The sequence below is a fragment of the Euprymna scolopes genome, chromosome 38, assembly GCF_053919585.1.
Source record: "Euprymna scolopes isolate OS-2025 chromosome 38, ASM5391958v1, whole genome shotgun sequence".
NCBI lineage: Eukaryota > Metazoa > Mollusca > Cephalopoda > Sepiida > Sepiolidae > Euprymna > Euprymna scolopes.
This window is the reverse complement of record NC_136519.1, coordinates 31790732-31816570: the sequence shown is the minus strand read 5'-3', so window position 1 is coordinate 31816570 and position 25839 is coordinate 31790732. Positions and strand designations below refer to the sequence as shown.

General features: G+C 34.0%; 1 protein-coding gene across 1 annotated transcript in view; it reads right to left on the bottom strand.

Annotated features, from left to right (window-relative positions):
- LOC145263116 (integrator complex subunit 6-like) overlaps positions 1 to 20154 on the bottom strand; it is a 109136-nt gene extending 88982 nt beyond the window's left edge. Inside the window, exons 1-2 of the mRNA XM_080120059.1 lie at positions 19911 to 20154; positions 18921 to 18998 (exon numbers count right to left, since the gene is read on the bottom strand). Coding sequence (XP_079976185.1) covers positions 18921 to 18998; positions 19911 to 20021 — 189 coding nt within the window. The 5' untranslated portion in view covers positions 20022 to 20154. The remainder of the gene's footprint in view (positions 1 to 18920; positions 18999 to 19910) is intronic.
- Positions 20155 to 25839: the final 5685 nt, after the last annotated feature.

Genomic DNA, 25839 nt, shown 5'->3' with positions numbered 1-25839 from the left:
GTAATATCCTCTAAATACTACGGCTAATTAGTTCAGATTTTTTTTTTTTTACTAATGAAGCACAAATTATGACGGTCAAAGGTCACTCAAAGATAAGCTTGTCAATTGGATGCTGAACTACTTTGAAATAGTTAAAAACAATGGGTGTAAAGGAAAAAATTTGATTAAGGCAGCTCAACAAGCATTAGTTTACATTGGACTTGAAAAGATGGTGCCACCACAGGATGCTAAATGTCAGTGGTCATTGCAAACAAACCATCATTGCTTGCTATTGTGTTGCCGATTTTTACATCTAGACATGTTTCTTTCAAGATTCGGACAAAGTCTTTTCAGCCTGCGTTTGCTCTGCCATCTTGCATGACAAGGAAACATGAGCCCCCAAACACTTTTGACCTGAATCACACAAAGATAGAGGTGATGAAAGAGAAATAAAGACCTAGCCAGAAGTTAGTTTCAAAGTCAATTCACACATGCCAGTATGTAAAAACAGATGTGAAACCAAATCTTATCATACAAGGTGCCTTCAATAAGTTTCCAAACTATTTTTGTATAGGCATTTAAAATTGTTGTAGACTCTTGAAAATTCTGTATGTTATTGCTATACATCTTGGAGATAACTGACCAATTTTTATGATTTCAGGTTCAAATGAACAGCTCCAGCAGGAATTGAAATACACCCTACTAAAACCGGATTTTAACAGCTGGTGAATTTCAAACATGCAACCAGGACGTGAAGAACAATATGCAATAAAATTCTGTTTTACATTTAGAAAAAAAATGTCATAGAAATGTATGGAATGATTCAGATTGCTTTTGGACCATCTTGCATGAATCTAGCATTAGTTTTTGAGTGGCATAAGAGATTCAAGGAAGGCAGGGAATCTGTGAGGAATGATGAGAGGTGTGGGAGAAATAAGGAAGTCAGAACAGAGTTCATTGGTCAAATAAAGAATTTCACAGATAAGGACCATCGTGTGTCTATAGAGACAATAAGTGTATAGTTTGATAGTGAGAATTACAAAGGACTGAACATGCGGAAGATTTGTGCGATGTTTGTCCTAAAGGTGCTCCATCCTTGTCAGACTATTTGACTAAAATGGGCATCAAGACAGTTCGTCACTCTCTCTATAGTCCTGTGACTTTTGGTTAATCCCTAAGCTAAAGGAAAACCTTACAGGTTGTCATTATGAGACAACTGAGGAGATAAAAGAGGCTGTGACAAGAGTCATCGACATGCTCTTACACGAGAACTTATATGAGGCCTTCCAGAAGTTGTTGGAACGGTACAAGTGCATTGCAGCCAGAGGAGATTACTTTGAAGGGGACTAGGTTTCATGTGTGTGCTATCAATAAAAGTGCTCATACGAAACAAGTCTGGAAACTCATTTAAGGCGCCTCATATGTGAGCAGGCCCAAACGATCAGAGATGAAGCAGAATTTGGGGAGCATATTGTAATGGCCTTAGAAATCTGCAAAGGACAGACCCTCATGCCAAAGTAAATTGCTTTCACTGTGGGCAATCCAGAAATGAGTTTGAGAACAAGATGTCAGCACAGCTTTATTTCCTGGACAAGTAAACAAGGTGCAACCAATAACCCAAGTGTATGTCGACCCATTGCCTTGCTTAGCATTTCTTGATACCAGGTTGCTTTAATACCATATGTGCAAAGCAATGTCGTACTTAGAACAGGAGGAGCATTAACATTATAACGATAAATGGCTGTGGAGTGGCGTTATTAGGGATTTATATGGACTACTAAGGTCAAGGTCCTCATGATATAGAAAGATATACTGGGCTTTGCCCTACTGCTTGAATGTGAAACCATCAAGGAATTGGGTGGTGTTCTCATTACACCAGGCTGGGACTGTGAAATCCACTAAGGCACCAGTGTGTGCTGCACTTTGCACTGTTTGGCCAGACTTCAAGGCAGAGTTTGATCAGTGCCAAAAGATCTGGAAATGGACGGATAACAAAGTACCAACCCAGCCTCAGAATGGCATCACAAAGTACTTTGTAGGTGCGAACGTTAGGGCCACAGGTAAACAAGAGCTTGACACCTGGATTAAAGATACATGGTTGATTCTTTACCCCAACGAAGCACTTGGACTTCTAAAAGGTCTTACCCCTTTAATGGCAGTGATAGAAGTTGAAGGTGTGACTGATGCCGATGTAAATTAAAAAAATGATGTCAGAAAGGACTGAATGTATTATTGCCTGATTTTAGAAAGACCTATCTGCATAAGCAGACAGACAAAACTTTTTGACTATTCCAGATGGTGGTATTTTGCGACACGACATACTGCCGAACCAAACTGTGTATTGGGTTAAATGTGGCGCTGCAGATCATGAAGAACATAAGTGCTGTGCTATTCCAGAAGGAGACCACTAAAAAGCTGATATTAGCATACCTTGATGACACATCAATGAGTCAGTGATACACATGCAAGCAAAGTTGGCAGAGTTTAATGCGATTACCTAGAATTAGATGCTATGGTGAAAGGTATTAACCTAGCTCTACAATAACAAAGAGGTTACACCTGCATAGGGATTCCCTCCGAGTCTATTTCTGGATGTTCAACACACTGAACGGAAAAGCAAGAATACCCACCAAGGCAACAAACGAGACGCTAATAAGACTAAGGTTAACTACCTTAAAGAGTCTAGTCTTCAAATATGTCAGCATATCATAGGTCCCGTCATACTGCAACCTTGCCGAATAGCTGACAAGAGTGCTTTGCACATAGTACAATGCGATAAAGACGGATACTAAGACCATTGGTCAAACATGCACTGTTGCAGTGAAAGCGAGGAACCACCAGAAAATAGAAGACATCCACATGCAGAGTGGATATCCAGGCGTCAAGAGAACTATTTTGTGAGAGGTATTAACCCAGCAGTGGCCAAATCAAAGATCAAACAAGTCACTGGGAGATGTGGCAGTCAACTTATCGAACACCAGTGCTGTGGTGAAAAGGACAGCTAGAAACAAATGACGCATGGCAAAGTGTGAGAATGGATATCACCAATTCTAATGGCAACCATTTTCTTATTCAAATCGGACACATTTGTTTTACGGTTTGACAACCAATTGTACAACAGGATCCGAAAAGTGCTATTAAACAACTATTGTCAGTCTTATGAAAAGGGAGACACTGCAGGATATTTTGGCTGTAACAACCCAACCTTTTGCAATTAGCAAGTGAATTTTTGTGTGAATGAGGAGTTCAACTGTGGCTGCCATGCATACACGTATAACCAGACAATGGCATTATGGAAAAATGTCACCACAGAATAAAAATTGTTGCTATGAAGATGTACTTGCTCCATTTGGAAAGCAACATAATAGTATAATATTATGCCAAAGGATGCAGTGTCCCTGGCAACTGCATCTGCAAATGGCATGTACACTTATCAAGCTTGAGTAAAAGGAATCGACCTTGTAGTCACTTGATAAGATGGACGAACCATATGATGGGGATCATACCATCAATTCCAAGCAGAGGTGGATTACTAGTGTGGTCAATCAGCAATCTCCGTGGTTGATGGAAACTCATATGCAACCTCCGCTCTACTTTGAAGGCAAACTATTCAACCACTATGGAAAATGAAGAGTTGGTGGCAGCACTAGTGATCCTCACAAGAATGGAGCTGTGAATTCGGAAGCAGAAACTTCAGATGATACAGAAGCAGAAACGATTCATAAATAGTAACTATAACTGAGGATGTATATTCGATTTCAAAGAAGCACACAAATCAAAAGGCTATCCACCACCTCTATCCTGCATCATATGTGATGAAGAGATGGTGATGAGGAGGTAGCAGCGACCATGCGAGTCCATGAGGTAAGAGTGAGCATTTCATCATGTGTCATTCATTGGGAATTGAACTCAGAATGTTCCATTTACAAGATATATTCTTGTTGCAATGCCAAGAGTTGACTTATGTAAGCGAGCATTGTTTTGCATGGACAAATTCTCATTGGAGAGATGGTAGCATTTACATGAGAGGTTGGAACCGTGTCAAGTGATCAGTGAGAGAAGAGAGAGAAAAAAAAAAAAAAAATCAAGCTGACATTGTTTGCCTCAAGTTATTTCATCAATGAGATTCACGCATTTCGAAGAATTGTTAAGACAATTCAAGAGTTGAACTTGTTTTTTTTTTGTGCATATTTTCAATTCACTACTACAATCCCTTTAATCACTCTTAATCAGAAACTTGGTATTGTTGGGATTATGGATGCCTTACATGTTCAGCGTCTCAAGTGCTTTGGTCATATAGTGTACCACTTCTTGCATTGACTCAATAACATGCCAGGCATCTGAGAGAACTGGCTTGAGTGCAGACATGGTAACAGTACTCCATTTTAGGCCGTATCTGACTATTATACAAGTAAAGGATCGCATCAGAAGAGAGATATTTTCTGGAGCAGTAGAATGATCTAACCACTTTTCTAGAGACCTTAGCAACAAATTTGATTCATTTGTATTATTTGGATTCTTTGGACTACAGTTCTCAGAAGAAAGTCAAAGGTTACATCAACGGAAACATTGTGAAAATGACACTCAAGATGAGAACAGTAGTCCGAAGAATCCAAATAATATGAATAACCAATCCTCATCTCAAAAACTCAGAAACAAACATCTTATATAAATCTTTCATTTCAGTTTCTGGGTGAATGTTAGTTCGAGAGGATTATCAAAACAGGGGGCCTACTAGGGAAGAGATCCATCCATTTGAACCGAGACAGTAGAGGATCACATCAGAAGAGAGATATTTTCTGGAGCAGTAGAATGATCCAACCACTTTTGTAGAGACTTTAGCGACAAATTTGATGCATTTGTATACTTGGATTCTTCGGACTACTGTTCTCATCTTGATTGTCGCTTTCACAACGTTTCAGAGTAACCTCAGACCTTCAGATATATCTTGTCGAAAGTCGTGAAGTAAATTAAAGAGTTCTGTTTCTGTTTGAAATTTCATCCAGATTCCAGAGTTCAACAAAATACGCTTGAAGAAAGTCAGAGGTTACATCAACGGAAACGTTTTGAAAATGACACTCAAGATGAGAACAGCAGTCCGAAGAATCCAAATAATAGGAATAACCAAACCTCATCTCAAAAACATAAAAATCTTATGTAAATCTTTCATTTCAGTTTGTGGATGAGCATTAGTCCAAGAGGATTATCAAAACAGGGGGCCTCCTAGCAAAGAGATCCATCCATTTGAACCAAGACAAGAGGATACAAGTGTTGGTAGTAAAAACTAGATAGGCTTGGCTTTGGATGTATTAAAAGTAACCAGACACTCTTTCTCTTCATGGCATGATATGTTCTAAGTTGGAAGAGAGAATCAGAAAGATTCTTATTAATGCATTTCGAAGAACTCCCATAGATAGTTGCATCATTTGTACAGATATAAAAAAAATGATCTAAGAATGTGATTTGGGAGAGCATTGATGAATATTAGAAAGAGAGTTGAGCCTAAAACATATCCGTGAAGCATACTACCATTGACACAATGTGCTTCAGACTTCTGACCATCAATAACTACTTTTATAAACTTATCAAAAAGAAGGAATTTGATTATTAAGACATTTCCAGATATTTCATAACTAGCAAGCTTGCGAAGCACATATTCGTGCCAAACCCTAATAGTCTTTAGGCTATTGTTCAGTACTTGTATAGTTTAATCAAGAAATTAAAAAATGAAAATATTGAAAAAAAGTTATATTGTACGTATATGTTTTGACATGAGGATCTCCGAAAAAAAAAAAAAGAAAAAATTTCACTTAATTTTTTTACAGCGGAAAAACACGTTTTTATGAGAGCGCGTTGAAGGCAGACACCCTGGATTTGTTTTAAATTTTTGTTTGAATTTTAGAAACGACACGGGAGATAACTCCATCTAAAGCGCCAACACTCCCTCCCATCTTTAATACTAGCTTTTCTTCCTAAAAACCGAACCTTTTGCTCGGTATCATAACAAGCTGTTTTTTCGCTGTAAAATAAAAACTACTTGATGAAATTAAGTGAAATTTTTTTTCGGAAAACTTCATTCTATAACAGATGCGTACAATTTAAACTTTTTTTTGATATTTTCATTTTTTAATGTCTTGACTAAACTGTACAAGTACCTATTGTTCTAGAAATGAAGAACACCCCGTTAATATATAGTCACTGACCCTGTGATATTAGTCAGCTGCTGATCTTGCAGGATGAAATCCATATTGTTTGTCACTGAGTAGATTGTTTTCGCTGAGACAGCTGACAATTCTTGATTTATCAGATTCAAGTAACTTTCTCATGACATAGGAAACTGATTGGTCTGTACTGAAATGCAAAGAGCCAATTTCTAAGCTTTTTAAATACTAAGCAAACTGATAAAGTTTTCAAAGGTGATGAGAAGCATTTCTTCTTTAAGTAATGATTGAATAGTTTTGTAAGAGTAGGAGCTAGTTTTATTTTTATTTTTTTAAAGTACTATAATTGGTATGTTGTCAGGAGCAGTTGCCTTGCTGGTGTCGAAGTTCTTGATAAATTTGACAACATCCCAGAGATATGGATGCAGCGCAAAATTTTTTACAGTTATAGAGGAAAACACACGGAATAAATGGCGCTTATTGCAAAGGATGGAATTTAACGTAAAATCTTTTGCAAAAAAGTTTCGCTTTATCAAATGCTGAAGAGATCATTTCTAGTCCATTAATGATGGTCGGAATTGAGGTCTTACATGTTCAGAAACCAGTTTGCTATTTGCCAAACCTTGTTGGAGCCTAGTACCTGCTCGACTACTCTAGATTTAATGTATTGTGCAACTATAACCCTTTTGCAGTGGTTGCTGGCAGTCCTATAGATGCCTTTGATTTCAGAGCTTCTATTTCTTTGAAAGCACTAAAGCATTCATATAAAATATAATTATAACATGAATTATTTCGGATGACCTAAAAAAATAAAAACATCCACAGTTCACTTTTTATTATAGAATGAAGAATTTCTGAGGATATAGCCAGATTAGTCCGTGGGGACTATGCCATGATCAACTGGAGCTGTGCTTGAAACTGACAGAGACTATATACATTTGTTGAGGTCTTCTCTGGGTTTAGTCAGTGTTGAGGAGGTTCTTCGGTGTAACAAGCCGTGCTGGTATGATCACCTTCACACCTTCAGCACATGGATCATAGTGTGTAGTCTAGGAAAATTGAGAGCATTGTCATCCTCGGCTCTTATCCTCAAGGCCATGCACAGAAAAGATGGACAGACTGCATCAATGATGATTTGAAGAGCACTGCCCTCAAACCGAAACAAGCAATGGATCGAGTGTTGGCGAATGAACATCGGATCTGGTCAACATGGTACTACTACTATGGTATCCGTTCAGAGCACAGAGATTAATAGGATTACAATTTAATGCAAAAATCCGCACAAATTTAACCATATTCAACTCTCAATTTGGCATAAAGCATTCATTTTAAGTCAACGATCTATAACTTTTGCCTGTTCTTAAGCAGGCTAAAGATCTAGTCTACAGTAATAAACTACAGCAGGACTAAAACGATCATCATATTGACAGACTTAATTCTTTTTCAAAATGTCAACAGCTGTTTGCAAAAGGAAAATAAGAGAAAAATCCAAGAGTCTCATTGGTTCCATTTTGGATAAGCACCTCTTGCATCTTTTTCAGTATTTATCAGAATTATATTCACTTTGACCTCGATTTTACATGACATAGTGGACAGCTGTTAAGATCTTGACTTCCAAACTAATCTATCTCTGGCCAAGTCTTTATTTATCCTTCTTTCTCATGTTTTTCTTTACATTTACCAACTTCAAAACTCATCGATTCTTTGAATATGCCCATACCATCAGTCTCCTGCTCTATACACATCTCCCTATACTGCACAGATTTAATCTTCCTCAAATGTCATCAAATCTAAACTTTCCTTTAAAGCTCACATTACACAGCCATTGTACCATTCTCATATTAGTCTCTCCAGGCCACCCATGTTCTCAACCCATGCTGATTAGATTTCACTTCCAGGCATCACTACACTGCATACACCTCACTCAATCGATAGTCGCAAGGCTCTTTTAGTTAGTAATGGCAGAGGTTCCTTAAAATCACTTCATTCACTCTTAACTTTTACAATCATAAGGGTAGCAAAATCTCTTGACAACCTCAACAGTGTTGCCATCCAGATATGCTTTCGTTCAAAAAAAAGGAGAGGGGGGGGGGACTTGTGTAGTATGTGGACCATGCTAAAATAACAATTTAGAAAGACATTCTTAACATGGAACGGGGGGGAGGGGAACTTTGTTAATGATTCTGTACTTTGACCTAACAATTTAATAAACAAAGGATATCGTAAAAATTAAATTTAACTTGAAAATCCTGTAAAAAATAAATAGTACGTAAACTGCACAAGTATCGAAACAAATTAAAATCAAAAAAATCCCAACAAGAATTTAACCTTTTGAACCCTGACCCAATTGAGCAATAGTTAGCTAAAAAGACAATAGGTGATTAGCAAGATTATTCAATAACATTATCAGGAGGCCGAAATATCGGTCATGTTGTCTTTTTAGCTATGTTGCTAGGGTTGATATATTGGCTGTGCAGGGTTGGAAGAGTTAAGAAAACCATACAGGCTAAGGTTTAAAAGATGTCAGTTTTGCTTTCTACATATATCACCTTGCAGCTTCTTCTGAAGGAGTAAAACTGGTTTCAGGCTTGTAAGTAAATTGCTCATTTCAAATACAATTAAATCGACACGTTTATAATCTATTCATGTAAATTAAATAATTTGAATTTCATATCATTTCTTATCTGTTTAACTGCAGCTGCACTATGTCCTTGCATTTAATAATAATAAAAAAATTTTACTGAAATTTACAAGAGCAACCCTCCTCCTAAAAAAAAAACAAAAAAAACATTCTCATCAATAACCTGAACCCAGGCAGACAAGCCTGGACCTGTGTCTAAAAATGGTAGATTCCTAGTTTTGTTTTATTAGGTTAGTTATTTCTGGTGGAAAGTTCAAAATTGATTCTGATTATTTTGTCCAGGTTACCTCAGTGAAGAGGCCAAAAGCTATGTTTTTTAATTAAAAATGTATTATTTTGTAAATTTTTAAGATCGGCTTTTAATGTAAAGAAAATCCTATTCTCCCAAAATGGAACACTCTGGATTAGAACAAAAATTAAAATAGCCTTAGCTGGGAAGAATTTCTCTAATGACAAGAAAGATATTGATGCAAAAAAAAAAAAAAAAGTTTTGTAAATAAAACCATGTATTTATAATGTGATTTAATTATACATAAAAATTGCCTCGATCTAGAAAAATTTATATTTCACTTACCAAGGACAAGAAAAATCAATATCCTTAATTCTCTATTCTAATAGTTTTTACTATAGGAAAATCCCTCCCTCAAGTTTCTGATGATAAAAACAACTGTTTTTTTTTTTTTATTTAAAAAAATAAAATAATCATCAAAGAACAATATAACTATTAAAATGTAAAATAAGCGGGGGAGGGCAGAGCGGTAGCTCTAGATATATCTAAGGCTTTTGACAGGGTATGGCACAAGGGTCTCCTCAGGAAAATTAAATCATATGGTATCACTGGTAGAATACTTAGCATAATTGAATCCTTCTTAGACAAGAGAAAAATCCAGGTTGTCCTCGACAGTCGAACATCTAAACAGTGTGATATAAATGCGGGAGTGCCTCAGGGGTCTGTTCTTGGACCTCTATTGTTCCTGATATTTATTAATGACCTCCCCGACAAAACTGCCTCTGAGATGGGTATATATGCTGATGACACTACACTCTATAAAAGGCATGACAGGAAAACAAATGAACACATATCTAAAAAAATGGCAAAAACACTAGAGGATGACCTCCAATCTGTAGTGGAATGGGGACATAAATGGATGGTCAAATTCAATGCTGCCAAAACCAAACTAGTTTCCTTCAATAACTACAAGAAACCTTCTCTGCCACCAACAGCAATGGCCAGTGACTCCCTGTCTGAGAGTACATCTTTCAAACTGCTTGGCCTAACGTTCACAGGAAACATGAGCTGGAACAATTATATTGAAAACATTGCCAGGGCCGCTGCAAAAAAGGTAGGCTCTCTCTACCGTGCTAGAAAACTACTGACACCTAAAAGTATCCGGTATCTCTATAAGGCCACCATTCGCCCATGTATGGAGTATTGTTGTCACATCTGGGCTGGTGCGTCTACTACTAGTCTCTCGCTCCTAAACAAGGTTCAAAAAAAGAGTCGCCAATCTGATAGGCCCTGAACTGGCATCTAAGCTTCAGCCTCTGTCCCATCGACGAAACGTTGCATCCCTCTGCTTGTTCTACAAGTATTTTAATGATGAGTGCTCTGACGAACTGCAGACACTTGTGACCCCACGACGCAGACACCCTCGACAAACCCGACAGGCAGCTAAATCCCACCCCCACACAGTAGAGATCCTTAGATGCAAAAGATCCTTCTACTCCAGTAGTTTCTTCCCCAGAACCGCTAGACTCTGGAATTCCATTCCAGGATCATGCTTCCCTAACTGTACTGACATGCAGAAGTTCAAATGCAACGTGAACCGACATCTTGCTGCCCAAATCCCTACATAGTGCCCCCGTAGTTGCTGACCCTGATAGTAGCCCCCTACACCTGAGTGGCAATGTGCCTTGTTTGGGGGAGAAAATGTAATAAAAAAAAAAATAAAAAAAAAAAAAATTATCCTTTGTTTGTTTCTTAAAGTTTTGTAAACAAAAAAAAAAAAAAAAAAAAAAAAAAAAAGTAAATAAATGGACCCTACATTAAAAAAACTTTGACAAAAAAAAAAAATGAATCACTCATTTTTTTGTTTTTGTTTACAGATGCTGTGTATGTGTGTGTGTGTGGTAAAGATTAAGGTCAAACTGGTGTCACCAAAAGCTGTTCCTCTTGTTTCCCCCTCCCGCCATTGGAGATCTTTAAACCCCAATTGATTTATATATTTTATTTGGCAAACAAAAAGTTCACAAAACAAAATAGACACAAGGTCAAAAGTGGGATAGCGTGGGTCTATGGTCACTGTACTTTTGATTGATCTATGCTAATCCAAGCTAGAGTTCTCATTCACCATAATACCACAAACACACCAGGGGTCATCCTACTTAAGATTCCCAAATCAAATCTTTTTTTCTTTAAAAAGATATATAATGTATGTAAAAAAAAAAAAAAAAAAAAAAAAAATAGAATCTTATTAAAATCGTTTTATCCATAGGCAAAATTTCATTGGCATGAGGGGGGAGGGGGGGTCTAAAAAAAAAAAAAAAAAAAATAAACGAAAAGTGTTAGTAAGGCCCTCCCAACCCTTTCTAAATGGTAGACCGCCTACTGTTTTCCAGCTTGATAAGGGGCCCGAAAACAAGCAGATCAATCTCTAAATGAGGGTGAATTCTAGACGGGAACAAAGAAAAAAAATGGAGTTGGGGGGTGGGCGGGGGTGTATATGATGTCATTCCAATATGAGATCAATTAGTGGGGTGGTCAAGGACAAAAAAAAGCTGGAGTGTGGGATCCTAATTAATTTTTATAGGTCAAAACTGACATTTTTTTCTTTTAGAAGTCTTGAACCGTTTGTCTAAGAGGCCCTGTCTGCCGGTCGTTCATCCAACTTGGAAATCCACTCTAGAATAGATTTTATCCAAAATTGGTCTGTCACACTTAAACTTTAAATAGGATTTACATCACTGAATGTAAAGACTAAATGTATGAATCTTGATAGATGCTTCTTCGTTCTCTACTTGCTCATCTTTGGAGATTAGTTTTGACAAATTAAACCTACATGCCTTCTTTTTTGCCCGAAAGATAAAACGCTATCATCAACTTTAAAAAAAAAAAAAAAAAATTTTTTTTTTTAATAAATCAAAATCTGGCCACTATGTTGTCAGCAAGAACTTCATCTGAAAATATATGAAATAAAATTATGAAATACGATTTAAAAAAAAAAATTCACATTAAAATTGGAGAAAAATATCACAAATCAAAATCAGGGTTCAATTTGATGCCATTTTGTTTTTAAGTGTCGTGACAGAATATTGGGTGGGAGGGTCTGGGTAACATGAAATTTAGAGGAATATTTAATGTATTTTTAACAAGAAAATATGTATTATAATTTAACTAATAGGAACCGTGGAAATTTCACAATTGTATCTGTCATTTGTTGTATATTGCTGACGTGTTTATGGGAGTCTATCTATAAAATACTTGTCAAAGTTTACAAACTATTTCCACTATGGACATCTGGTGTGAATGCAGATCCCTACGGTATTATTTTATCACTTTTATTCAAATGGAAACATACTTATCTAAGTATTCCGGTTAATGTGGTTTAAATATTAAAGCAAAAAAAAAAAAAAAAACACAACGGAAAAAGTTTTGGGAGGGAGGTAGGCTTGGAGCCGGAGCCTTGAGGTTAATAGTCTGATGACATAGTATGACACCACCAAGGCGGAGACTTGAGAACAGTCGAAAATAAGCGTTTAAAAACGCAGGTGGTTTTCTAGGTCAAATATCATGGCATAGCAGTAGCAGAGAAAACGAATTCACAGCGCGACTTTTGTAAGATAAAATTTGCTGAAATAAAAGATATTTACGAAGTCGTTTTGTAAATCGTAGATATTATAATCTAAGGAGTATATAAAAAGTTCTAAGACATAGTAACCCTCCGGAGAACTCGCTACAAAAAAGCCTTTGCCAGACATACAGAAAAAATGCACACACACAAACATACATTTTGCCTTTTATATAGAAGGCTATTTTTAAAAATGGTGCTGAGCAACATTTGTTAGAATTTCCTTAAAGCTAATATTAAACCTGCTATTACATATATGATTTAAACATTACTAAATATAAAAACCTGTTATATTAACACTTTAGCGAATTAATTTCCATACCAGAAAACCATAGCCAACTTTGAACTGTCTACCAGAAATAGCTAATCCAATAAAACAAAGCTAGAAATCCAACGTTTTCAGACTCAGATCCAGTAGGCTTCGATATTATAACTCCTAGGTACAATGCCTATTCTAACTAGTATTGTTCTACAAGGTTCATACAGATTTTCAATACCCATTTTCAAGCATTTTTCAAGGTCTTTTTTTTTTTTTTTTACATAGGCGTCACTACTTATCAAGGCCGATAGGCCACTCAAGGATAAGGGTTAAAGAGTGTAGAGTAGTCAAAAGTACAATATAGTAATCGATAGTAATGGAAGTTGGGTAAATTTGTTAACTTAAGTGGAACGGCTCATCAGAAACTTGTTCACGTTGGACTTGAAGACAACCATATTATAGACAGCTGGAAAGCAGGAAAACGGAAGACAATTCCAGTTTTGAAAAGTTTTGAAATCAAAATTTGATATATAAAGAATGATATAATAAACCGAAAAACTAATATTTTAATTAATACTGAAAAACTATTTTAATAGTATTTATTTCGATTTTGGCTACACATCCGTATACGGGTAATATCAGGTAGTTTCATAATAAAGGAATGTAACTCTTGTAATACAAAAAATGATTTTTTGTGAGCCATTTTTGCAAGTCATCATATCGGTTGGATTGACTTTGCCTAATTTTAATGTTCCAAACTTCCGGTTGCATCATGGAGTAGGAGTAAAAATTTTCCTTTTCTTTTCCGCCTTCGCGTCATGGGTTCGAGCCTGCCTGCCTACTACCACTTTTTTTTTGCTCAACACATCTCCAAACACGTAGAAACCCAGGGTAGTAATAGAAATAAGGCCTTCTCAGGACAAAGCTAAAAATTCAAGATCTTTTCAAGCCTGTACAAACCTAGTTCTATCATCTCTTTAATCAGACAATTTTATTTTAAACTTTCTAAAATTAGTTTCTCCCATCTTTACTCTGAAAGTAATAGATTTTTATTTTGAATTTTATTAAATATACTGGACAATATATAATTTGAGGTAAATTAGTAAGTAAGTAATTATTGTACTGAAGAAGCACTAATCCTAGGCAGGTTGAACCAGCTTCCTCCATAGAAGAAAGTTTCACAAGCAATCCCAGTCGCACGTACATCCCCGTCAGAACTAGAAAAACGATGAAATGAAACAAGCATGAGAAGAGTCATTATCTTACATTGTAATAATGAAAAACTAGCGAGACCTGTGGAAATTCCACAGAGGACTCATTCATATGTGATATATTGATGTTGGCATTCTGTGGATGTTCAGCGTAAATGGAGACACCTTGATATTATTGTAGCTTTTTGTTACAACTACAAAAGTATTTATCTAAACTAGCAGGGATGACCAGCATAGCCCGGTTATAAAGTACACTTGAATATATTTTAATTCTGGTAGATTTTGAATATATCATAATAGAGTTAATGTTCTATCAATTTTTATATATTATAAAGTTGCGATTGCAAAAAAAAAAAAAAAAAAAAAAAAAAAAAAAAAAAAAAAAAAAATATCCATATGACTTGGGTGCATCAGCTGGAATCGAAAACAAAAACACAACTTAATTCTTGGTAAAATTATTTATAAAAAAAAAAAATAAAAAACAATAAAAAAAATAGAGGACTCGAGTACCATCAGCTATAATTGAAACCAAAACCAAAACTTATGAAGAATTCTTGGTAAAATTATTTATTACAAGAAATGGAAATCCATAAGAAATGACAGTCACTCGGATGTAAGCATGACACACACGCTAGCCTATTGATATATATAGATTAATTGTGTGTACAGCATGCTTTCTTCTAAGCAGTTTTCATTAAATAAGACAGACAATTCCTGCCTACATATTTTGGTTCTGGTCCTTTCCGATTTTCTTATTAGTTTTCATTTTTCTGGCAAAAACTGGTTGATGTAACTACCATAGCCACTTTCGACCAGAGTATTTTTGGATCCATCCAGATCTATTGTCAGGGATGATTACCAGTAAAGATCTTAGGATATTTACAGTGGCGATTTCTTTTTTTTTTTTTTTTCTTCCCAGTAAATCACATGTATATTAATAGGTTCTATGTTACTTTTAAAAGTATTTAAGATTATTATTGCTATTACTGAAATTTATTCTGTTAATAATTGTTATTTTTCTTTCTTTAATTAGTAATTAAGCTTTTATTTCTGATGTTTTTTGCTTGCTAGTGGTTTGTTCAAGAATAGATGTTTAGAAATTGGGAGCGAGGACAAGAATGTTAGTTAGTAAGGTGCTCAACTACAGCACTTATCATTAGGGCAAGGACAACAGCATATTCTTTTCATTGTTTTGACTCAAGTGTGTATCCGTTGATACTTTATATGCTTTTATATATAGTGATATGGTTCTCAGATTAACTGTGTCAGATAGATACTCGAGAGTCAAAACAATAAGAATATTCTGTTGTCATAGGCCTACTTATATATATATATATATACATATATGAAAATCAAATAAAAGACGTGTTACATTTAACACTTTAAAGCCAAATAACGCAATTTTTTTTTTTTTTTTAACCTTTATAAAATAAACAAATGTTTATTCTTTAAAGAGAGAGAGATATTTCGGAGATATACATATTCCATTCGACATAATGACGAAGAATGAGAGGAAAAAAAAAAAAAAAAAATATATATATATATATATATATATATATATACACACAGATTGAAAACGGAGTGTATATCTCCAAAAAATATCTCTTTAAAAAATAAACATTTGTTTATTTTATAAAGGTTAAAAAAAAAAAAATTGCGTTGTTATTTGGCTTTAAAGTGTTAAATGTAACACGTCTCATATTTGATTTTCAAATTTCACTCAACACCTTTAATGGATAACCTACCCAGACTTTATACACACATATATATATATATATATATATATACTAGCGTGGGTGCCCGGCGTTGCCCGGGTGTTTAGAGGTGTATGCTGAGCAAAAAAAAAAAAAAAGGGGGTAATTTTTTAAACTTTGACCCCTATTATGACCCCTGAAAATTTATTGTTTTGGCCTCAAATCAAGTTATTACGTTAGATCCATGTCCACGGAACCTATATCTAAAATTTCAAGGGTGTAGACCCAAAATTGTGGGAGAAGTTTGGTAGAGTTCTTAAAGGTCAAATCGTTGAAATTTGACCCCTTAACAGCCAAATTTCTGGCTGACACCCGTCACATCGATTTTCCCAAATCTCAGTACCCGGTATTTCAAATTTCGAGTCTATAGACTAAAAATTGACAGAGTTATTGCATAGGGAAATGTACACAGACAGACAGACACGTTCACTTATATATATATATATATATATATATATATATATATATATATATATATTACACACACTATTAGCTATCATTCCAAAAATCAAACGATGGAATTCACTCATAAATTTTTTATTTGTTAATGCATGCACCTAAATTTTCATTGTGCCTTACACGTGTTTCATTGAGTATAAAAAAGTAAAAAAAGTATGCGTGTATGAGAGAGAGAGAGAGAGATCATTTGCAACTACAAAAAAAAAAAAAAAAAAAAAACATACAATCCCTATTTACTTGACTCCAGACAAGGTCAAAGTTGAATGCATGCCGCAAACACCGTTTTGAACGTAGGAAAAAATTCAGCTGCCCCCCAAAAAGGGGAAGGGTACTAAATGGAAATAAAATTTACTTATAGCAGTCTCATGAGTACTTCTTGAATGATGACGCTTCTTCAAGCAATATAAATCCACCACTTTGGAAAGACAAAGGGGTGCGGGGTAAGGCGTGGAAAGATGATCACCAGAGATCTAACGGACACTACATATTGATCCTAGCCAAAAGACCCCCCCCCCTCTTCCTGGCGTGAAAATATAGGTTAGCCATTTGATTGCAACTCAACTGTGACCCCCCTCCCTCCTCTACTTTTCAGGTAATCGTATGAAAAGACGGAAAAAACTTAAGTTAACAAAAAAAAGGGTCCCCCCTTTTGTCTCTCGTAATCGATTTCAATTCTCACATAAACATGTTAAGCAATGTTGTTTTCGGTTGCAGTTTGGGATTCGTTTGTTCCACGTGGAGTAATAAATCGAACACACAAGTTACACAACTGTACACACACACGTGCGTGTGTGTATATATATATATATATATATATATATATATATATATATATATATATATATATATAAAATTGGTGCTTATGCACTTATGTTACCAGACGTTTTTTTCAAATCAAATTAAAGTTTTACGATCTTTTTTTTTTAATTGTTAATTGAAAGTATAGAATAGTTACAAAACACCCTCCCCATGTTAAGAATGGCTTTCTAAATAAGATTATTTCAGCACGATAACATAAGTGAAGTGCATAAGTACAACAGGCGTTTTACTTTCTGTGTAGGAAGAAAAAAAATAAGATACTTCTACAGTTTACAAACCGTGGTATTTTTTTAAGATTAGATTTTCCAAGTTAAACTCAATTATTACGGTATCTTTTGTTTATTAAATTGTTTGGTGAATGTAAAGAATAGTTAGAAAAATAAATAAATATAAAACTTCATGTTAAGTGATTTTTAAATAAATAACGTTATTTCAGTACGATCTCTCAACTGAAGTACCAAAAATAAAAATTACAACAGAAGTCTTTGTTTTTAATTAATTTAAGGAACTTTTGTTGATGGTTCCCGGAAGGATACAACTGTTAGTTTTGGCCTAGAAGCGCAAACATACCATAATACTTGACTTTGGTTTATAAAACTTTGATTCTTAATGACATTTTAAAGGCATTCGAATTTTATACAGAAATTATAAACATCGTTGTTTATTTTCATTACATTGTATAAATAAATGACGATTCGAAAATGATTTTAAATCCTTCAAACTTCCGATTTTGGAACCAAAGAAAAAGAATTCAGAGGAATTCTTGAAAATAAACCAACTTTCTGTTTCGTTATAAAAATCCTTTATTAAAAAAACAAATTCTCTTCGACCTCCTTATATATCATAAAATTGTCATCCTTTTATTTAAATTCAAAGAAAATATTTTTTATTTTAATTAATTTTTTTTCTTTTTTTAGTTATCTGTACTTTTGTTTTATTACAGAAATGAAATTGGGGATATTAAAACAAAATTAAAAAAAAAATACATTAATTTATTTTTATACACATTTTAATTTAAATATGGAAGAAAAAGTTAAACTAAAAATCGGATTTTTTTAGTTTAACTTAAATCGAAATGCTAAATTGTAAGTAAAAGAAAAACATTCATACGTTACAACTTTTCTAAATTATTTAAATGTTTTATAATAAACTTAAGGTAACAGTTTTAAAAATATCAACATGTACACGGGAGGGGGGAGCATAATCATCATCGTCGTAGTAATCCTACCAAAATAATCATCATCGTCATAATCATTCGACCAACCATAATCATCATCGTCATGATCATTCGACCAACCATAATCATCATCGTCATGATCATTCGACCAACCATAATCATCATCATAATCATTCGACCAACCATAATCATCATCGTCATGATCATTACAATTTCACCCAGAATGCATTGCGCGCATACGAACATAGCTAAGATGGCGGCCCAGCTGTCAAGACCACTAGGAAACTGTTCGCAACATTATAACCTGCTTTTTAAGCCAGGAAACAGCCCTTAAAAATAATATTTATACCAAAATAAGACCAATTAGAGGACTAAATCTATTTTGTTGATAAAAATTACCAGATAAAACACGTCATTTGGAAAGGTTCGCTTTTAATATAAAAAAGGAAAGATACCAAACCAGCGCAGATTAAAAAAAAAAAAAAAAAAAAAAGATGGTGGCGATTTGGTTTGCTTCAGATTTTTTGCTTATTAAAAAAAAGTTAACTTCAAGGATTATAAAGAAAATGGATTAAAAGATAAAAAAAACAACAAAAAAAAAAACAAAGATACCTTAACATTTGCTGGAGGATCCTCGAAAGTCAACAACATGTATCGATCCCATCTACAAACAGGATCCCTGGAACGGATCTTTTAATAAAGAAATGGAAATTTATTAGCAGTTTTTTCTTTTTGATTTTCATTTAGATTAGATTTGCTTATTTTTTTTTTCGTTTAAAAAAAAAAATAAACAATATAGTTTTAAAAATAGAATAGAAAAACTATCTACACTAAGGCTTTATATAAAGCAATTTAACAAAAGATTAATTTATTGTCAAGGAAATCACTTAAAAGAAAATCACATTTAAACTAGATGATCAAACTTATTTCAATAAAGTCGATGCAAACGTTAAAAATAAGATGATTTTAAATTAGTTTTCTAGATTAAAAAGATATCTAGAAATTCCAAACCATGTTTATACATGTCATAGATATGTATTGAGTAATATACTATTATATGCTAATTAGCCATCCGTGCCAGCGGTTTCTGGAACAATGGATGTTTGGATAACATTCCTTGGTGTGCATATAATTTCATTTAAAACAACAACCTGATTCTTACGAAAAATAGCATACGCTATAGATATGAAATGGGCGTGTTATTCAGGACATCGGGTGTGCATGTATGTAGGTATATATTATTACACACAGATCGAAACCCTGACTTGTCGATACAAGTCAAGAACCAAGAAAACCCACAAACATTTGCATGTAAGCGTTTCATATATAGTTTTAGTGTTCGATACAGGAGTAGAGCTTAGTAGATGTATAAAAATATACAAAGGTACAGAAAATCGGGTTTCATTCTCTAATAAATTCTCCAGGCTAAATGCATATGTAAAGATAAGTAAATAAATAACGAGCCCATGCTTATTTCTCAGTATGTAAATCATTTAAAAAGGGGAAAAAATCCAGCAAGATTATATTTACCTACATATATACACATATATATATATACATATATGCATGTAAAATAGATCCCACTAGATTATATATATTTACCTTCATGAATGTTTCAACGGCCCCTTTCGCAACATCTATAAGGGTAGTTCCAATATAAGTTCGTTGGTTCATCGAAGAACTTGTATCAACCAAAAATAAAATAATCGTCATTATTAATAGATTAAAAAAAAAAAAAATGTCTTCACTTTTTTATGGATGTCCTGATGTGTGTATATTTCTTATAATTACGTGAGAGGAAGGAACAAGAAGTTTAGAATTTTTCTCCTTTTTTGCTAGTGTGTGTAAATATATATGTAATTGTAATATAATGTTGACAGTACTGACCCGATAATATTCTAGAACGTATATAGACATTTAAGCGTCAAGAAGAAAAAAAGTTAAATATATAGCCCTCTTTTTCTCTATATATAAATAGAATACTTTAACAATATTATTTATTATTATTCATAATTTTTACCGTTTTTCATGATGAGTAATTTAAGCAAAAACAAAATATAAGTGCACTAAATATTAAAAAAAATAAATAAAATAAAAACGCTCATTAGAAATACTATTTAAACGAAAATCCTACATATATCTACATAGATATCTGTTGTTATATATATATGTATGTATATATATATATATATATACACACACGCACACAAACAAGTAAGCACGGAGATTATGGCTACCACTTAGAAATACAGTTAGTAGTAGTATTAGTAGTACTAGATGGTTCACGTTTTTCTATCTATCGCGAGGAGGGCGACTAACAATGGCGACGCTAGCAGCCGTTTTAAAAAAGTATTAAAGGTGAAGGGGGGCCCTTCCCAAGAAATAGCTCCATCTCCGCCATTACTTTATACATGCAATGTCCTCTCTGTCTTTGTTTCTTTCTTTCTCTCTTTCTTTCTTTCTCTATTTAGAGAAGTCACCAAAAGTAGTAGTAGTAGTGGTGGTGGTAGTAGTAGTAAAAAGGCGTTGTTGGCACGTGACTTCAAACCGGCTGATTTGATTGGTCAAAAAAACTCTATTCTGCTTCCGTCTTCTTATACTTTTATCTGAAAAGACAAAACAACAAAAAAAAAATCCCGTGTTCGAATCTTACCTTCAGGCATATTTTTATTTATTTATTTTTTTTAAATTAAAATTTTTTGTTGTTATTTTTTTGTGTGTATAAAAGTTAGCATTTACGTTTGTTCTAATGCAATATTTTTTGTTTTGGTGAACCAGAAGAACAGGCGACTCGAAGTCCGCAGTAAACAGTGGTAAAATCACATTATTTTTTTGTCTGAAATAATAATTAAAAATATCATTGATTCACTGTTTGGAATATTTTGTTTAGTGTTATAAAATATATATTACTTTAAGAAATATTTATTGAGTTGTTGTTTTTTTGTTTGTTTGTTTTTTTAAGAAAAATCGAATATTGTTTTTATTTGACACCGTTTGCTGCGGACTTCAGGTCGTCTGTTCTTATTCAACTTTGTATTTTTATTTATTTGATTTTAATCATCATCATCATCATCATCATCATCATCATCATAAACAACAACAACAACAACAACAATACGAAAGTTAACTTTTTAAAAAATTAATTAGTATTATTTTCATCAGATTTATTTATTTAAAGAAAAACTAATGTGGTTAATTCCTTGAGTCACTCAAATTATTCAGAGTGATTTCGGAAAATTGAAAAATTGTAAAAAATTTTAAAGTTTCATATCCGATCAATATTAATGAAAAAAAATTTATTAAGGACAGAAATATTAAAATTACTATAAAGGTAATCTTGACACACAGCGGTAGTGTAACAAAGATGGCCACCTCATTGGAGGTTTATATAAAAACGGAAACTGAATGAAACTGAAACAAAGTAAAACGAATTAACAAATGAAAATGTCCATAATACTTTTTTGTTGTTGTTGCAGAATTTTTTTTTTTTTTTTTTACATAAGAATTTAAAGTTAATTTAACTTTTTACGGTATATTTTGTTTCTTAAATAGTTAGGTGAAAGTACAGGATACTTTTTTTTTTTAATTCTCCCAGACCATTACTATGTAAAGAAAAAAAATCGTTAATTCCAAAAATTCAGTACATAAAGTTAAGACGCCAGAAGAAGCGAATTCCCTTTTAGCTAAAATTGGCACAGAACAGAAGTCGCTATAAACATAAAACGGAATACGAAACCATAGGGAAATGATTTATTTTAAAAAAATTATTTTAGTTTTAACATTTCTTATGAATATATTTTAAATATTTAGAAAATTATTTATACAAATGTAAATGAAAGTTTAAATTATTTTTTTTTGTACTTGTACAGTTTAAAAAATAAAAATATCGAAAAAAGTTTATATTGTATGTATCCGTTTTGAACTGAAGTTCTCCGAAAAAAAATTTCACTTAATTTGATCGAGTAGATTTTTTTTTTACAGCGGAAAAAAACACATTTTTATGCGAGCGCGTTGAAGCAGACATCTTGGATTTTTTAAAAATTTTTGTTTGAATTGTAGAACCCACCACGGGGAGATAACTCCAGTTAAAGTACCGACACTCCCTCCCCATCTTTAATACTAGCTTTTCTTCCTAAAAATCGAACCCTTTACTCGTTATAAAAAATTGTTTTTTCGCTGTAAAACAAAAACTACTTGATGAAATTAAGTGAACTTTTTTTTTCGGAGAACTTCATTCCATAACGGATACGTACAATTTAAACTTTTTTCGATATTTTCATTTTTTAATGTCTTGACTAAACTGTACAAGTACCGTTTTTTTTAAATAAAATATTTCCATCTGAATATATGAAACATAGTGCTCATGAGCGCATGGGAAAGTATTAGCAACAGCGAAAGATGACTGGCTTGCAAAAAGATTAGCAGCAGTAGTCGAAAAACTACATATGCAAATTAGGAAGTGTGCACGAGAAGAGAAAAAAAAGGAGAGAAAAGAAACAAAGTTGATGTTGAAGAAAATGAACATGTAAAGCAGAGGATAGGAATGGGAAGACTGTCAGAGGAAAGAGAAACATGAACCTGGCTAGATGGACATGTGGCAGCGAGAGACTTTTCAAGTGATATCGAGACGGAGCAGTAATGTGTAATAAAAACTTTTGTTAAAAAATAAAATTTCAACCCAGATTTTTATTTATTTTTTTTGTTTGTAGCTGCAGCATTACATATATTTTTAATATTAAAAAAAAATATTTATAATAATGTAAACAATAAAAGATTTTTTTTTATTGTTTCATGATAAAGTAAGAATTATTTCCATATTGTTTCGTATTTCGTTTCATGCTTAGTGATTTCCATTTTATATTTAGCTAAATCGAGTCCACTTCTGGCGTCTTAACTTTGTGTACTGAAATTTTGGATTTATCGTATATATTGATCCCTTGACTTCATGTTTCTAGCTTTGTTTTCGTTTCAGAAATTTTTAATAATGCGATTACTGTGTAAACACCAGGAAAATGCATCATGAGTTAGTCCCGGAAATTGCTGAAGCAATTTATGATATAAAAATCAGTTATTATTCAATAAATACACGGTAGACAGGGGTTTCTACTATATCAGAAATTTTAATACTACACTTCACTAACACCTGAAGGAAAATGTGCCAGGCATTACCATCACGGTCATAGTACGTAAAAAAAAAAAAAGTTAAAAGAATTTCCATTTGTACAAATGGAAATTCTTTTAAATTTCTTGAAGTTTTACATTTGGATTTTATCGTCACTGGATTTTTTATCTTCCACCAGACTATCCATTGATGTGTAATCACCTTTTTCTTTACCATATTTCCTCTGCTTAACTTATTTTGTTTTCAAGTAAGATCTTTGACTTACTTGTTGTTTCATCAAATACTTCTGCATGCAAAATCCGATACCGCATTTTGCTGATTCCTACCCTCTGATGAGAAGGAGAGTATTTCTTCGAAACTCCACGGATTAAGGACTATCCATTTATCTAGTGTTTCCTTTTCAGATTAAATATGTTTTTAACTCATTTCAAAGTGTTTTTTAATATATTTTATTAATTGTTTGCTCATATATATATATATATATATATATATATATATATATATATATATATATATATATATACTTGTCAATATCACAGACGATTACGTTTCCAACCCGTTTCCCTGACCAGCAAGAACAATACATATCACTTTTAGATCTGTTTCTGACCACAGTTCCCGATGATTGTGTTACGAATGCCCATAGCCCATTTAGGAATGCTGATCATGTAGTGATAATAGTTAAAATCGCCCTAAACTCTAGTGCCAAAGCGGAAGAACCATTGCTCAAAACAATGAGATATTATAAAAAGGCTGACTGAGAAGCCATCAGGGATCTCATCAGAAACGGCGTATGACAAAATATCTTTTCACTTCCTGCTGAGTGGTTCAAAACAGCAATTGAAGCAAATGTTCCCATGCGGAAGTTTTATAGCAAGCCCCACTCTCCCCAATGGTTTACTTCTACTTGTGCAGTTGCCATCACGCAAAGGCAGCATGCATACCACAGATTTAACCGACATGAGTCCAGTTCAAACAGACAGAAGTATATAGAAGACAGAAATAACTGTAAGAAAGAAATAGCGAAGCTAAGAGAGAATTTACTGAAACTACCAGAAAACGTATCGAAGCACAAAAACTAGTAAGGCGTGACTTCTGGAAAATCTACAACAGTGTAGTAAATAATGGACAATCAACAATTCCCCCACTATCCAACAATGCTGAGCAACCGAGTAGGTTGACATGCTTGCCAGTTGGTTTGGCTCCAACTCCACACTGGACCCTGCTAACCACCCCCTCCCTGACTTTCCTTTGTGGACAGATGCCACACTAGACGATCTAGAAATCACCCCTTCTCAGGTGCATGCCATCATAAAAAATCTTGACACTTCAAAAGCATGTGGACCTGTGCTATTAAAAAAGTGCTCTGCCGAAGTAGCTCCTGTCCTCTCCAAACTTTACAACAAATGCCTTAATGACTCTTGCTTTCCTGCCTGCTGGAAAACTGCTTCTGTGGTACCAGTTTTCAAGAATTCTGGCGAAAGAAGTGACCCAGTAAATTACCGCCCCATTAGCCTCCTCCCACTTTTCACCAAAATATTTGAGTCCATAATTAACCAAGCTCTAATCCATCATCTTACAGATGCTAAACTTCTGACCGACCAACAATATGGATTTAGGCAAGCCCGTTCCATGGCAGACATCCTAACTGTAATCTCTGAGCGTATATACCATTCACTTGACAAAGCAGGGGATAGTAGAGCTGTAGCTCTAGATATATCTAAGGCTTTTGACAGGGTATGGCATGAAGGTCTTCTTAGGAAAATCAGATCATACGGTATCACTTGAAGAATACTTAACATAATTAAATCCTTCTTAGATAAAATAAAAATCCAGATTGTCATCGGTAGTCGTACATCTAAACAATATGACATAAATGTGTGAGTGCTCCAGGGGTCTATCCTTGGACCTCTATTATTCCTGATAGTCATAAACGACCTACCTGACAAAATTGCCTGTGAGATGGGTATATATGCTGATGACACCACACTCTATAACCGACACAACAGGAAAACAAATCAACACATATCTAGAGAAATGACAGAAACACTAGAGGACGACCTCCAATCTGTAGTGGAATGGGGACAAAAATAGATGATCACATTCAATGCTGCCAAGACTAAACTTGTTTCCTTCAATAACTACAAGAAACCTTCTCTACCACCAATAGCAATGGACAAAGACTCTTTATCTGAAAGTACATCTTTTTAAACTCCTCGGCCTAACGTTCACAGGAAACATGAGTTGGAAAAATTACATTGAGCGCATTGCCAGGACCACTGCGAAAAAGGTAGGTTCTCTCTACCATGCTAGAAAGCTACTAATGCCCGAAAGTATCGTGTACCTCTATAAGGTCACCATTCGCCCATGTATGGAGTATTGTTGTCATATTTGGGCTGATGCATCTGC